Here is a 13540-nt window from a genome sequence, read left to right as displayed (position 1 = left end):
TCTAAAATCTGGCAAATAACCCTCCATAAAATCATGTCACAGAATGTTTTTTTTTTTGTACAGACTACAACAAACAAACATGATGTGTTAATTTGCGACCTTTAGAGGTGCCAGCAGGTGGAATTAGGCTCAGCTAACCAGCTAATCTGCTGTAGCTTCAGATTTAGCGTCGACTACAGGCATATAAGTGGTATCTTCTCATCCAACACGAGTAAGTGCTTTCCCCACAATGTTAAACTATTTCTTTAAGACCTACAACAAAAAGCATTTGGTGTGGTGAAACATTAGCTCCTTTTACACTGCCTGCTAAAGACATTGATGTATTAAGAGACCTGGATACAGCACTGAAGGCTGCTTAGTGGCACATGTGCCCAAAATTGCTCTATATCCCTATTTAAATTAGCTGGACTTTCACATGATGGGGCCCATAGAGCAACCACACTAGAGACTTTCGGTAGGCAAGCATGGCTAGGTGTGGCCGAGCGGCAAACAACTAACGTCTGGTTTTGCGTTCCACTAACTTGAATGGGGGTGAAATAATTTAATTGTGCGGCTCTTCTAGACTTTTGAAATGTTATCAGACCAAAGTGATCAAATCCTGACAGTTAAACAACGTATTTCCAGGGGTTATGATGCTCAAAAAAATGTATCCACCAATTTACAGATGTCTTTTTCACAATTTAAGCCTATGTGGAAGAAGTCTTTTTGAGCCCCATGGCATCAAGTGATGGTCCCAGACGCTGTAGTTCCACATTTGACCACTATGTAAAATTGGCTTTAAATCCCGATGCTGTTCTTGGGGGCTTGGTTCAAGGTACAGGACCTTTGCACCATTATTCCTCCTTGCTGTTCTTTATAAAAAGGTGCGATCGCGGAGTGTGCGAACAGGGTTGTCTCGCCTTCAACAGTTAGGAATCGACGTCTGTGTAAAAGGGACGGCCGGCAGGACGGGACCATGGACGGGACACGTGACGTTTTGATGGTGTGTTATGTGTGTGACCCACTGTTGGGAGATTTAAAAAGCAGCTGGAAGCAGTTAGCAGCTAACTCAAGAAGAAGAATAGCCAAAAATGTCTGCAAATCGTTGAGACAGTTAGGTCTAGGAGCCCCTTACCCTCCGACCAGAGATGATGATTGTTATTGTCATGTTATGCCATTGTTATTGTATTACAAAGAGTAGTGTAGTGGTACTTGATGAGGTAGGTCCAATACTAGGTAGATGGGTAGGTTACTGAGGAGAAAGAGGGTATACTCTTTTTGGCTGATAGGTGGGTATACCGTTAACAGCCAGAGAAAGAGGTGGGTATACCCTGTATATCTGTGTATACCCTCCATTACACCACTGCTGACATGTATGTTATATATTAAACTACCAGACAGAGCCTTTGGTGCGTACTCTGAATTAATTTCATCTGTATTTGTGCCTATTTTTTCTTTAAGCTTACAGATACGGACAAAACAGAGCAACACCACCGGAGATCGTGGAAGTAGTGTAGGGTAGTTCAGTGGGATATGACTGTAGGAGACACAAAGAAATTAAAATAATGGCGGAACGAAACAAATCACTACTATAGTGAAAAGAATTCCCTGTCGAGATGTACATGATGGTCGCACAGACAACCGCCATCAACAATGCTGCCTCTGTTTCCAAGAACAATATCACGACCTCGTCTACAGTTGCCTCGTTTGTTGTTCTGTGAAACTTCTGACTCCGCCCTCTTGTGACATCTATTGGCTGTATTTATGCCATCGTAAAGGAGGCATGGAAGTATGTGGGCAGCGACATTCACAACGTTTGAACCTCACTATATTTTTGTACATAAAGGGAGTATAAAGGAGACCGTACATGTCACACCTATCACACCTCTTTTGCTACTGGGATGCCAGCATGCTTCCTAAAATCATACACGGGGGCAGCATGATGGCACTGTTGTTTGGTTCTGTATAAAAATGCAATGGTGGCACAATGAGGGGACTTTGTAGAAGCCCTATAGCACAACCTGTGTGTAAAAAGGGCCATTAGCTATTAGCAACGCTGACACAAGCTGTCTGATTGCTCCTGAAAGGCCTACACAGATCCAAACATACAAGACTTCTACAAGAAAATGAAGCACTTAAAGTCATTTTTAACCAAACTGGGATGCTGTGGAAGCTTCTGAAAACAATGCTGTGAGATTTCCATGTCTCATGTAAATTTTGTAGAAGGGCCAAATGAGAAGCAAATCTCATAAGAAGCCTGTTTCCTTGTTCTTTGACAGCAGGCGTTATCTGTATTAGAAAATATACAGATCTATTATCAGAACCGACACAGCTGGAAAATGACACAGTAAACTAATTAGAAATCAATCCAACTCGTTTGTTCAAAAAAACAAACAAAAAAAACACCCTGCAGCCCTGAGAAACAGACAGGATAAATAAATAATTACTTCCTGTAGTTAACTCAACTGTTGAGCGATGGTGCAATTTCTTTGTGACTGAGGTTTTATTGCTTCCAAGCCTTCAGGTTTTCAGGTTCAGTTTGTGGCTGATGGGTAAAAGAATCAAAACAAAAAAGTCAGAGTGTTGCACAAGGCCAAACACACACACACCACCAGGAACCTTCCTTTGAAGAATATTAAAAAGGAAGATGAAAAACAGCACCTGAAGGATTTGTCCCGACACATGTGCTCCCTTCCTTTCACCCTCTTTTTTTGGTCTCTCCTTTTATTTTTTCAGGTTGCACAATTGCACACAGGAGAGGTGAATGGCTGCCTGTCTGCCTGCCGCGAGCCTCCATTGATCTGCATCACACACACACACACACACACACACACACACACACACACACACACACACACACACACATACACACACGCACTCACACGGCGGCAGGCCAGGAGCCTTTGTAGCCAAGTGCAGGACATCCATTTCAAAGCCTGAATGTAAGTAAATGCACCATATACGTTTTAGTGACTGCTTAATGTGATGAACAAAACATCCAAGAGAGTTTTTTCTCCTGCAGAACAGTCGCTGCTTTTCCTCTGAACTAAACCAGGAACCACACAGGGACAACTGTTCAGTCAGCCATGTCAGCAAACTTTTAAAATGTGACTGATAGCCGCAGTAACAATTTTGCATTTATATGGCGCAATCAAAAGGGCAAGCCGATCCAAACCTAAGTGCCAACTTGACAAGCCGGCAGTAAACACAGTGACATTTGCATGCTCATTGGCCATTCAAAGGGCAACGCTGAGGGAGTGGCTTCAAAAGACTAGAGAGTCTAGCACAAAGCCCCAGGAGTGAAGTCATGACACAAAACGTCGTATTTAATGAGGTGAGGGTCGACTTGGCCATGTGTTTTTTAAGACTGGATTATTCAGAGAGAATATTTAATTCAGAGTTTTTTACTTTGAATTGATGAAATGTCAACGTCTCAGTGCTACAAGGATTTAATGTGATCGTATGAGTCACTGCTGTCCTGTGAGTGACTCAATTGTTTTAACCTTTGACGATTATAGTTAATGTTTATGTACTCGTCTTGCCAGATATTTGGCCCATCCCACATGAGATTACAAGACACCACTGTATGTCAGATCCTCCAGTCACAAATATACAAAGCAGAGCTGAAACAGATAATCAATCTATCCAGAACATAAATATGCATCAGTTTTTGTTTGTGCTTTTGTGAATTTAACAGTTACAGCATCTAAAATGTGAACCTCTGATGCTTTTCTGTGTTTTATATGAGAATAAAAAGAACATTTGTGGGTTTTTAACTGTTGTTTGGAACAAAAAAAAAAAAAACACTCTGAGGGTGTCTGGAAACTTGTGATGCGGATTTTCCAGTAATATATAGACCAAACTATTAATTACGTATTCAACAGTCCAAATATGGAGTCAGAAAGTAGAGAAATCATGACATTACCTGTACACACATCATGTGTAGTTTCAGGTTTATATGTCACATGCTCATGTGCATAAATTCTAATAAATTGTGCACAAAATAGGAGAAAAATCCACTTTTGCTACAAACCAATTTTTAACCTGATATATTACTTTTTTCTAGGGGTGGAAATCACTGGAAGATCCACAACATGATTTTATCACAATACTTACGTCACAATACAATATTATTGCGATATGTTGAGTATCACGATAAAATCTATCGTGATTAATTACCTTTTTTCAACTGTAAATTATGTCCCCAATTGAAAACTTTGTATAAATTATTCAAGTGGGCTATCTAAAATTTAATTTGTATTTGTAATATTAAGAATTTACAAATTAAAAAATCCATACTAGGCATTGTGTGATGATACGATATTGTCACACAAAAATATTGCGATACTATACTGTATCGATTTCTTTCCCCAACCGCTACTTTTTTCCTCATCTTGCAGCTTTGACCGCTGTATAAAAGCTTCCAAAATCCCACAATTTTTTTTTTTGCTTGTCACAGCATTGACAGGTGCCCTCATAACCACATCATGCATTCAGCTGCGAACCCAAACATTAAACAAACACCTGGAAAGAGGGAGCAGGAATGCTTGGCACCTCTCCTACATCGGTATGAAGCAGCTCCTCATAATCTTATTCACAACATGCGCAGGTATACGTCCCATGTCTGTTTGACAAGTATATTGTTGTGAAGTTAAGCTTCCTTTCAGTCTGAACACACAATTTCTCTGACTACTCTGATCACTACAACACCAGCTCCACCAGCTACACACTGAAACATGAACTCTGCAGAACAGACTGACCCCTTTGTTTGAAGCAGGAGTGATATGAGGAGAAATATCTAATTACACACTGCATCACATAAACGTAAATTGCTCTAAATTCCCCTAAAAAAATCCACATGTGCACATGTGGTGACTTGCACATGAGTACAATACCAACTGTCTATGAACAGCCCTTTCACATGGCTTCATCGGGGTGGGAATCACCAGAGAATCCATGACACAATATCATTACAATAATTAAGTCATGATACAATATTATTGTAAATATGTTGCAATTTATTACCTTTTTTAACTGTAAATTATGTCCCCAAAGGAAAACTTTGTCAACATCTGTTTTATCTATAAAGATAAAGTTTTCAGTCTGTTCATCTCATTTCAATCATTTTATTGCAGCAGCAAATTGTATCTAGTGGACTGAAAAAGCAACTGATTATATTATTCTAATAGGCTGCCTTAGGTTTAATTTGTGTTGTCATTTTAATAATTTATATCATAAAAATCAATACTTAGCTCTGTGTGAAGATATGATATTGCACACAAAAATATTGCAATACTATTCAGTGATCCTGCCCTGTAATACTGAAAACAATATATGTGTTCATGCAAGAAGATTTTCATAAACCAATAATAATAATAAAAAATTACAAAACAAAACTTTATACCAGTCATTTTTCACTCATATCTGATCTGAAATAATCAACCGATAAATCAATAATGACAGCCCTATGATGCTCAAGATAAAGCATGTGGCGCTTGTTTGTCCTTCGATGCCTCCCAAACAAGACCTAGAAATTAAAATTAAATTAACATCCAAACCTTATTAGCACCATACAAGATAAAGCTGCAACGACTAGTTGATAAATCAATTAGCTAATTGACAGATGTTTAGCAACTCTTTTGACCATTGATTTCATGGTTTCTACCTCTTAAATGTGAGAATTTGAGGCTTTTCACCATCATACCTGATGATGAACTAAATAGTTTGGGATTTTTTTTAACTGTTTAACTGGAGCCAGTTGCACAAAACACCTTAACTTTTCTTCAATAGCTAAAACACTTAAGACTTAATTTTTCCTAAGCTGAGGGACTTACTTAAAGTTGTTGCACAGAATCCCTCTGAAGATTTCCTGAGTTAAATAAAAGTGTTAAGGCAGATTTTGCAGTGGCAAAATACTTGTTTCCATGATAATCATTTGTTTGATTGCACTCAATAAGTTTTTTGTGCAATGGTTTCACTAACTTTGAGGGATTCCTTAAGTTTAACCAAGACAAGGAGAAAGAAACCTGTTGAAAAAGATGTGTTTTGTGCAACTGATTTGATTTAAGAAAGCCTTAACATGGGCTTTAAGGAAAATCTTAAGTTAAGGTGTTTTGTGCAGGCGGCCCCTGAAAACTTCACCTTGGGTTCTGGGACATTTCAGGGCATGTTTTATTATTTTCTGCCATTTTATTGACAAAAACACAATTGATTAATGGAAAAAATAATGGGCAGATTAATCCATTATAAAAATAACCGTTTACTGCAGCCTGAACACAAGCTCACGTCTCAAAGTGATGCAGTTTGTTCCCAGGCCAGCCGCCCTTTGTACTGTGCTATCTCTCACACCATCGCACTGATCTGTATGTGGCAACTCTGAGCCATCATTAATGAGGCGAGCCTCAGAATTAGCCTCTGTGCGAGTGAACAGCAGCGTGACAAAAGGGGGGGAAGGCAGCTGGTCTGAACTGAGAGGAGGCGTATGAGGTTACCTGCACGTGTGCTAGATCTACCTGTCCTGACCGTATCCACTTACACACCAAAACACACTGTGTCCACCTTACACAACATGTGGGTCACACGTGCAGAGAGGAGGGCATCGTTAGAGGGGACAGTGAGGTGTGAATTTCCACCATAACGCCATCCTTTAAAAACAACTCCATCACCAATCTCCTCTTGTAATTATTCAGCATCATGTGTTTGGTTCAGGATGCACTGGTTGCCATAGATACCACTTCTTTCATAGATAATGAGTGAGTTAACAGGAAGTCAACAACTCACTCAGAGCTGTCAGAAAAGTTCAGCTCAGTTCACACTCTTGTCTAATCACCTTAAATGATCAAACACAGACATAAACTTTGATTTTGTGTAACCATGGAGACCTGGAGGATGTCAGCATTAAATATTCAGCCTGTCCTAACTTAAAGCACCAAGAGAAGAGTCATTAAACATCACTGATGACGCAAACACTCACCTTGAACACCTCAGAGAAGAACCCCGCGCCGATCTTCTCCCGGTTGAAGTCATCTAGGCGGGCCAGGCTGGACACGGCGCTGCGCAGGGCCCGGTAGGAGGACGGTCTGATCCGGTTGGGTCCGTGGACGCTGTACATGGGCGGCTCTGCCTCTCCCTCCTGCTCCGGCTCGACCCTCTCCGTCTCCATCTCCATCTCGGACGCCCCGGGAGGAGAAGGAGGAGGAGGACGTGGGGACGTGTGCGTAGTTTAAAATCCAGCCCGACTAACTGTTTACATTTCCCATGTCCGCTACAAGGCCACACGGCGCAGCGCTCTCCGGATGGCAGGAATGAGAAACTCTCAGCGGGGGAAACCAAACGTCGCAGCTATGGTCAGCGACCGGTTGGGCCTAATTCCTCTGTCAAATTCCTACACACGTCCCGAACAGGCTTGCGTCTGTCTGTGTCTAACAAACTACGCAGCTGCAGCGTTGCATCCTGCAGAGTCAGTGCGCAGTTTGGGTGAAGTCCCTCATGGCGTGCAGCAGGGGAGGCTGTGCCGTTTTCTAAACTGCGCAGGCTGCTCGTGCTCCTGCTGCTGCTGCTGTCTTGGCAGTGGCGTCTCTGTCTCGGTTTCCTTAACTCTGCTCCTCCTGCAGTGGAAAAGGCCGGGGCTCCCCTCTTGGATCCACCAATTGAATGCCGGGTTTCCAGTGCGCACGGAGCGGCCTCAGTGACGCTGCAGCCTATTAAAACTGAAGAGGGAGAGTGGAGAGCGGGGCGGAAACAAGGGCGTTAATTCACTAAATCATAAAGTGTGTGCATCTGATGTGACAACTCCTGCTCACACTGACTGAACTAAAGAGTTATTTACAACATCACAATCTAATCAGCGTGCCAGATTACTATCTGACGCACAATGCTTCGGCGCATGATTAAGCTTGTGTGCAGCCCTCAAAATGTGTTTTATCTGCATTACCATGAAGGCAAACACGCTAAAAATCGGTCTCATGATTAAAATCAATGATAACATTAAAAGGAAAAACAAACCCAGCAGAGAGCTGCTCGTAAATGAGTGTGTTTGACATGTTATCTGCTCTCTGGTGATAGCAGCCGTGGATGCAGCAAGATATCGCCCCTCACTGTTACTGCCTGCACTTTGCACACACAAAACTGATCCAATCACCCGTGCAGTATTCATGCATGCACTAATGGTGGCTCGGGCACACTGGGGACTGTGCGCTGCGTGCATGCCGCCTGCAGGAGCCTCCTGATGCTCTGCAGGAACCTGCGTGACGCCGCGGAGCTCCCCACAGCCTGACTGCGGCTTGTAAATTATGGATGCCAAACTGAGCCGAGTTTGTGAGCTCGTCTGTCACGAACTCTAGTCTACCCCCTCTCCGGATACACTAACGCGCATTTTAAGCTTCACGATTCAAAACTAAAAAACGCTGACGCACAACAGCGCCGAAAGGAAACTGCAGGAGGACGCGTGCTCGGCTGAGAGGAGGACCTGACTTACCTGGCCTGCTCCTGAACACACACCCTCCACACGCGCCTCCGTTGAGCCCAGATCAGCCGCAGCGTCCGGTTACTGGAGCTTTATTTTACTAATTAATCATATGTGTGTGTCGCATTCACACACACAAACTCACACACACACACTCACACGGGGCTCAGTGGTTTCGGTTTACGTGCCCGCTGCCCGCCTCGCCGTACGTTTGGTTGCATGAAGGAAGAGGAGCGGTGACTTTTGCTGTGCTTTATTGGAGGCGGCGAGGCGGGGCGGGTCCATACGTCATCAACGCAAAACAGCACCTGAGGGGGCGTTTGATCCGACCCAGTTCACACCTGTGGGCTCTAGGTCTCATTATCCATATCAGTGCAAGCTACAACATGTATTTAACTCGAACAGTGACATTTTTGTGCCACAGAAAATCAAAGTTAACAGCACCGATACAGATATTATCATTGGGGGAGGCTGGGGACGGTTGCAACAGTTCTCTCCAGTGTTCTTTTTTGTCTGTGCAGGTGGGTGGGTTGGGGATGGGTTATTCTCAAGAGTTTTTTAAGAGTGTCTTGTTTCTATTCACACATGTTGTATGTAAAAGCACATTGAGATTACTTTGTATGAAAGGTGCTATATAAATAAAATTTGATTGATTCTCTCAGTTACTCAGAGACTATTTGGACTACAGCAACCAAATTTCTATATTTTAAACTTACATCTGTTTGCTAATTACCCATACTATTTACACATGATTACATATGACATATTGTTCGGAATATTTATTTGAATGGAAGAAGCCAGCTAGTTTTATTGTCTCAATAAGCATAATACGCTCAAAATATACGTGATTATATTATAATAATAAATGTATTTATATAAGCTAAGCTAAATTATACAACGTAAAACGCCATAGGCTTGTGCTAATAACGTTAGCATGTTGTAGTTGTTTGGAAAACATGTTTAGTATAAGACAGTTGTTTTGTCGGTGAACCTTGGGAGTTAGCCTGGAAATCCAGACTCAAATCTATAAAGATTTTGAGTCTGGCCCTCACCGATACACCCTTCCTACCCAAGGGGCGGCACTAACTGAGGCACATTAAATGCTGCCACACACAATTGGATAGCAAAATGGCCAATCAGAGCAAAAAACAAGGTGACGTATTCATTGCAGTAAGCCCCATTTGTTTGCCCACCAGTAAGGCTAACTGATATATTATGCTTTTGCCGTATCCTGTCGGCAAAACGGCAAATTAGGTCTTCCTGGAAGCAAAGGCTTCTAGGGCAGTCTTCTGTTCCTCTCTCAAGGAAAAAGATAAGTGTAGTTGGCTTAGTGTTTCTTCCAAAGCTAAATTGAAAGGACGAGGTCCTTAGGCAGCTGCCATCTTGGCTGTTTACTTTTCGACTCCTACAGCGCAGCGCTGTCTTCATCATGTTACGCCCGCCCAGAGCCCACCTCTGTCAGAAAGACTGATGTGATTGGTCCAATTTGCGATTCAACGGGCTCTGCTCGTTGGGGCCAGATCCCCGTGCAGTGCGAATTTGAACTTGCTAGGGGCGGGGCATCTGGATTTCCAGGTTACTTGTGAGTTGTAATGGAACCAAATTTTGTAACGTTACCTTTGTTAAATGTCCCTGGCTTCATATGAAGGCCAAAACACACCGGTGGCGTCATATGACGGCGACACCCCCAACACACACAAAAAGCGTCTATTGCACACTTCAGTCCGCTAGGCTGGGAAGTACAAAATAGCGCTTTTTCAAGGGCGGCAACGCTGGAAAAATAGGACAATAGCGTAAAGTGCCATGGCACATCGATGCGCGTCGAGCCGCCGCCGGTGTGGGTTTGTAAATAGAAAATAATGGGGGCGGCTGTTTTGACGCATGTCGTACGGCGCCGGTGTGTTTTGGCCTTAACAAGGGGAAAAGTCCGCTAGCTGCTAGGTTAATTTATACAATGTAAAACGCCATAGGCTTGTGCTAATAATATTATCATGTTGTATTTGTGGGGAAAATGTGTCCAGATAAAGACAAGTGTTTGTCTGTGAATGCTGCAAGTTATAGAAAAACTGATTTGTGTACTTGTGTTTGAAATTGTCTCTATTAAGCCATGTTTAATGTGTGTTTAATGTGTGTTTTGAATCAATTAAACAGCACTTCATAGAAACCCTGCCACCAACTAGTGTTTTGGAGGTGTAACTGCAGAGTGACTCAGAAACACCGCCACAGAGGTATAAATGCTCACAACAGCGTACGCCACGTGCATAGGACTACAGCATAGGGTCTGCATAGAGCTGACGCACAAGTGTAAATCCTGCTTTAGTTTCATTTTCACTGATGATGGCAGTAGGAGCACGGTAAGCTCAGCCCTCGTTTACCAAGTGGGGGCATAAAGTAACTGCATAAAGTATGTCCGAGCCTTTAAGCAATCTGAGCATAGATATATATGCAACCTGTGAAGGGGGTCACAAGCCAAAGAGGTATGATACCAGTTACTAAATGATGTCTTGCAAATAAAAGCACTCTGCCTAAACTGGTATTTATCAAATGAATTTAAAGACTGAGACCAAAGACACGATTAAAGGCTCCAAACGACCCACCTGACTGTCTATAAACCTGCTGAATAAACTCTTTCCAGTTGAAATACTGTAAATTAGTCCAGTGGGAAGCATTTGTGAAGTTATTAAATAAGTACATAACAAATAAATGCCATGTCCACGTGGGATGTGTTGGCTGGAATCAGTCCAAATTGGCCTGTGAGAGAGAATGAATTATTAATCGCAATTACAGAGACACTAAGTTAAAATGAAGCCCTTTTAATGGCCTCAATTAATTTTATGTGTGAATTTATGAAGCTGCAGATATAATATTATGTTCAGAACAGTTTTCAAAACCCCGAGTCACACCAGGAAGCAAGTTAGAATAAGCAACGAGACCAATAAGACTCAAGTAAAATCAGGTTAAGCTCTCAGACGAAAGTTTTGTTTGAGGACAGATTTAAAAGACGATACAGATTCAGATGTGGATATGAACTCTCTTTACACCTTATTGTGAACACTGCGTGGGGAACCCAAAAGGGGCCGGATGCCAAAGAGCCATAAAAAAGTGTGTCGTACAGCGTGAAGCCATCTCACACCTCACAGCCACATACTCGCACACCGTTAACACACTCAGCTGCAGAGGTGTGTGACGAGGTTTATGTCTCCCTTTGCTGAACAGACCTGCAGTCTCTCGCTGCATTATTTATCCATCATTTTATTGGCTCTGTCCTAAAGCCTAAGGAAAAACACTAAAGTCACACCGTCGTCTCTGATAATAATATGTACTATTTATTATTTAGTGCTGCTGATCACTTATTCATCACACTGACTGTTATATCTGTTTTGAGTCCAAGTTGGGCTTCAGTGAGCATGTGTGTGGGGATTATGTGCAGGCATTCATGCATGTGTGTGTGTGTAGGCGTGTGACAGGAGATTATGGTGACTCGTTGACCTTTCAGACCAGACTCAGGGTTAATTTGTCATCCTACAGGGGTTATACATTCTTGGGCAGAGATTTTCTTCTGATAACTTTCAGTTGTTTTTATTGTCTTACCACTCAAATCACTAACTGTGTGTGTGAAGAGCAAACAACGAGACAATCTCATCCAACGCCTCGAACTTTACGGCAAACGCTTAACAATGGTTAGTAGATAGGACTTCTTACTATGACGTGGATATCTTAATTAGAGTTTTTTGTGTTTTACCTTTTTATTCACTTGTATTTGCATCTTGAAGGATACAATCAAATAGGTAGGTTAATAAATAACATTTTATTTTGTTAGCTCATCCAAAAAGTGATGAGATGACCTAATGCAAGCTGACAAGAATGCACATCAGGTACACAACACTCTGTGTGAAGCAGGGTGTAAAGCAAGACAGGTATGAAATAGTTTTTAGGGAGTCCCAGTTTGATATACCCAAATCTCTGACTGAATTGTCTGCGTTGAGTTGCATTGTGGGTAATGCAGGCGTCAGGTTTTGATAAGGCAGAAGAACGGGTGGATTAGACACATTCAGACAATGTTACAGGAGTGAGATGCTAAGATGATGAGGTAGGCTTTTAATGTCACTGACTGTGTGTCTCTATCTTTATCAATGGTCAGTTAAAACACCAGTGATAATAATGAGACTAACTGATTCGTTGTCAATAAACCAAACCAAAAACCCCCACAGAAACCAATTCACATCACTGAAAGACCCAAATCAATATGTGATTTAAACAGTCCGGTGTTAGTCCCCTACTAACACACTCAGTATTTATCTAAAAGTCATTATATGTGCCGCAAAACCCTCCATCACCTATTATTTATTTTTTTGGACTCACATTGATTTTAAGACTGGGCTTAAAATCAATGTGAGTCCATCTTTCTTCTGGTCTCATGAGGGACAAAAAAGTGTATTTTAATGAGGCTGGCTCTCATTCAGATCCCCTGCTGAAAAGTTTTAACAACACCCGGCAGGAAGGAAATCAATAGCACGCTCCTGCTGCATCTAACACCTGAGCTGTTCAGATCCCCTTCACAAGACAGATCAATCCCTCCAGAGCACAATGGTAAATACTGGACCAAAACTGATCCACAAGCTGTTAGTTACAGTCACTTAGAGGAAGCTCACCCACAAAAATATATCCCTACTTTCACATAAAGAAACATTTCCTGTTTACTTTATATTTTTAGTTAGTTATTTTCTACACAGAAAGATGCTTGTACCTCCCAAAAAGGCATCTGTACAGGCTCTGGTAGGACCCCTGCACTCCCATGCAACCCAACACAAGAACAAAATGTTTGCATTGTGCATGTCTGCAAATCACTGATACGTTACATCTGTACTTCATTTCGTATTGGATAAGTTGAAGCTTTATATTTCTTAACAATGCTGTGATAAAGGTTTGTTTTGGCTTAAAACACCCACGTTTGGTGGCACAAAAGCTGCTGGAAAAGCAGGAACAGGTTGGTAAAAAATATGCAGGTTCAGTACTCAAATGCAGCAGGGAAATGTCATGTTGTGTCGCTGAAAAACACCCAAGTACCAGGACTAAAATACCCCGCCTGATGTGTCG

General features: G+C 42.0%; 1 protein-coding gene across 1 annotated transcript in view; it reads right to left on the bottom strand.

Annotated features, from left to right (window-relative positions):
* Window positions 1-8594, bottom strand: part of tesk1b (testis associated actin remodelling kinase 1b) — a 44477-nt gene extending 35883 nt beyond the window's left edge. The window contains exons 1-2 of the mRNA XM_033610303.2: window positions 8456-8594; window positions 6953-7688 (exon numbers count right to left, since the gene is read on the bottom strand). Of these exons, the coding sequence (XP_033466194.1) occupies window positions 6953-7147 (195 nt within the window). The 5' untranslated portion in view covers window positions 7148-7688; window positions 8456-8594. The remainder of the gene's footprint in view (window positions 1-6952; window positions 7689-8455) is intronic.
* Window positions 8595-13540: the final 4946 nt, after the last annotated feature.

This window comes from Epinephelus lanceolatus, chromosome 22, assembly GCF_041903045.1.
Source record: "Epinephelus lanceolatus isolate andai-2023 chromosome 22, ASM4190304v1, whole genome shotgun sequence".
NCBI classification, from domain to species: domain Eukaryota; kingdom Metazoa; phylum Chordata; class Actinopteri; order Perciformes; family Serranidae; genus Epinephelus; species Epinephelus lanceolatus.
This window is presented reverse-complemented; position numbering and strand designations above follow the sequence as displayed.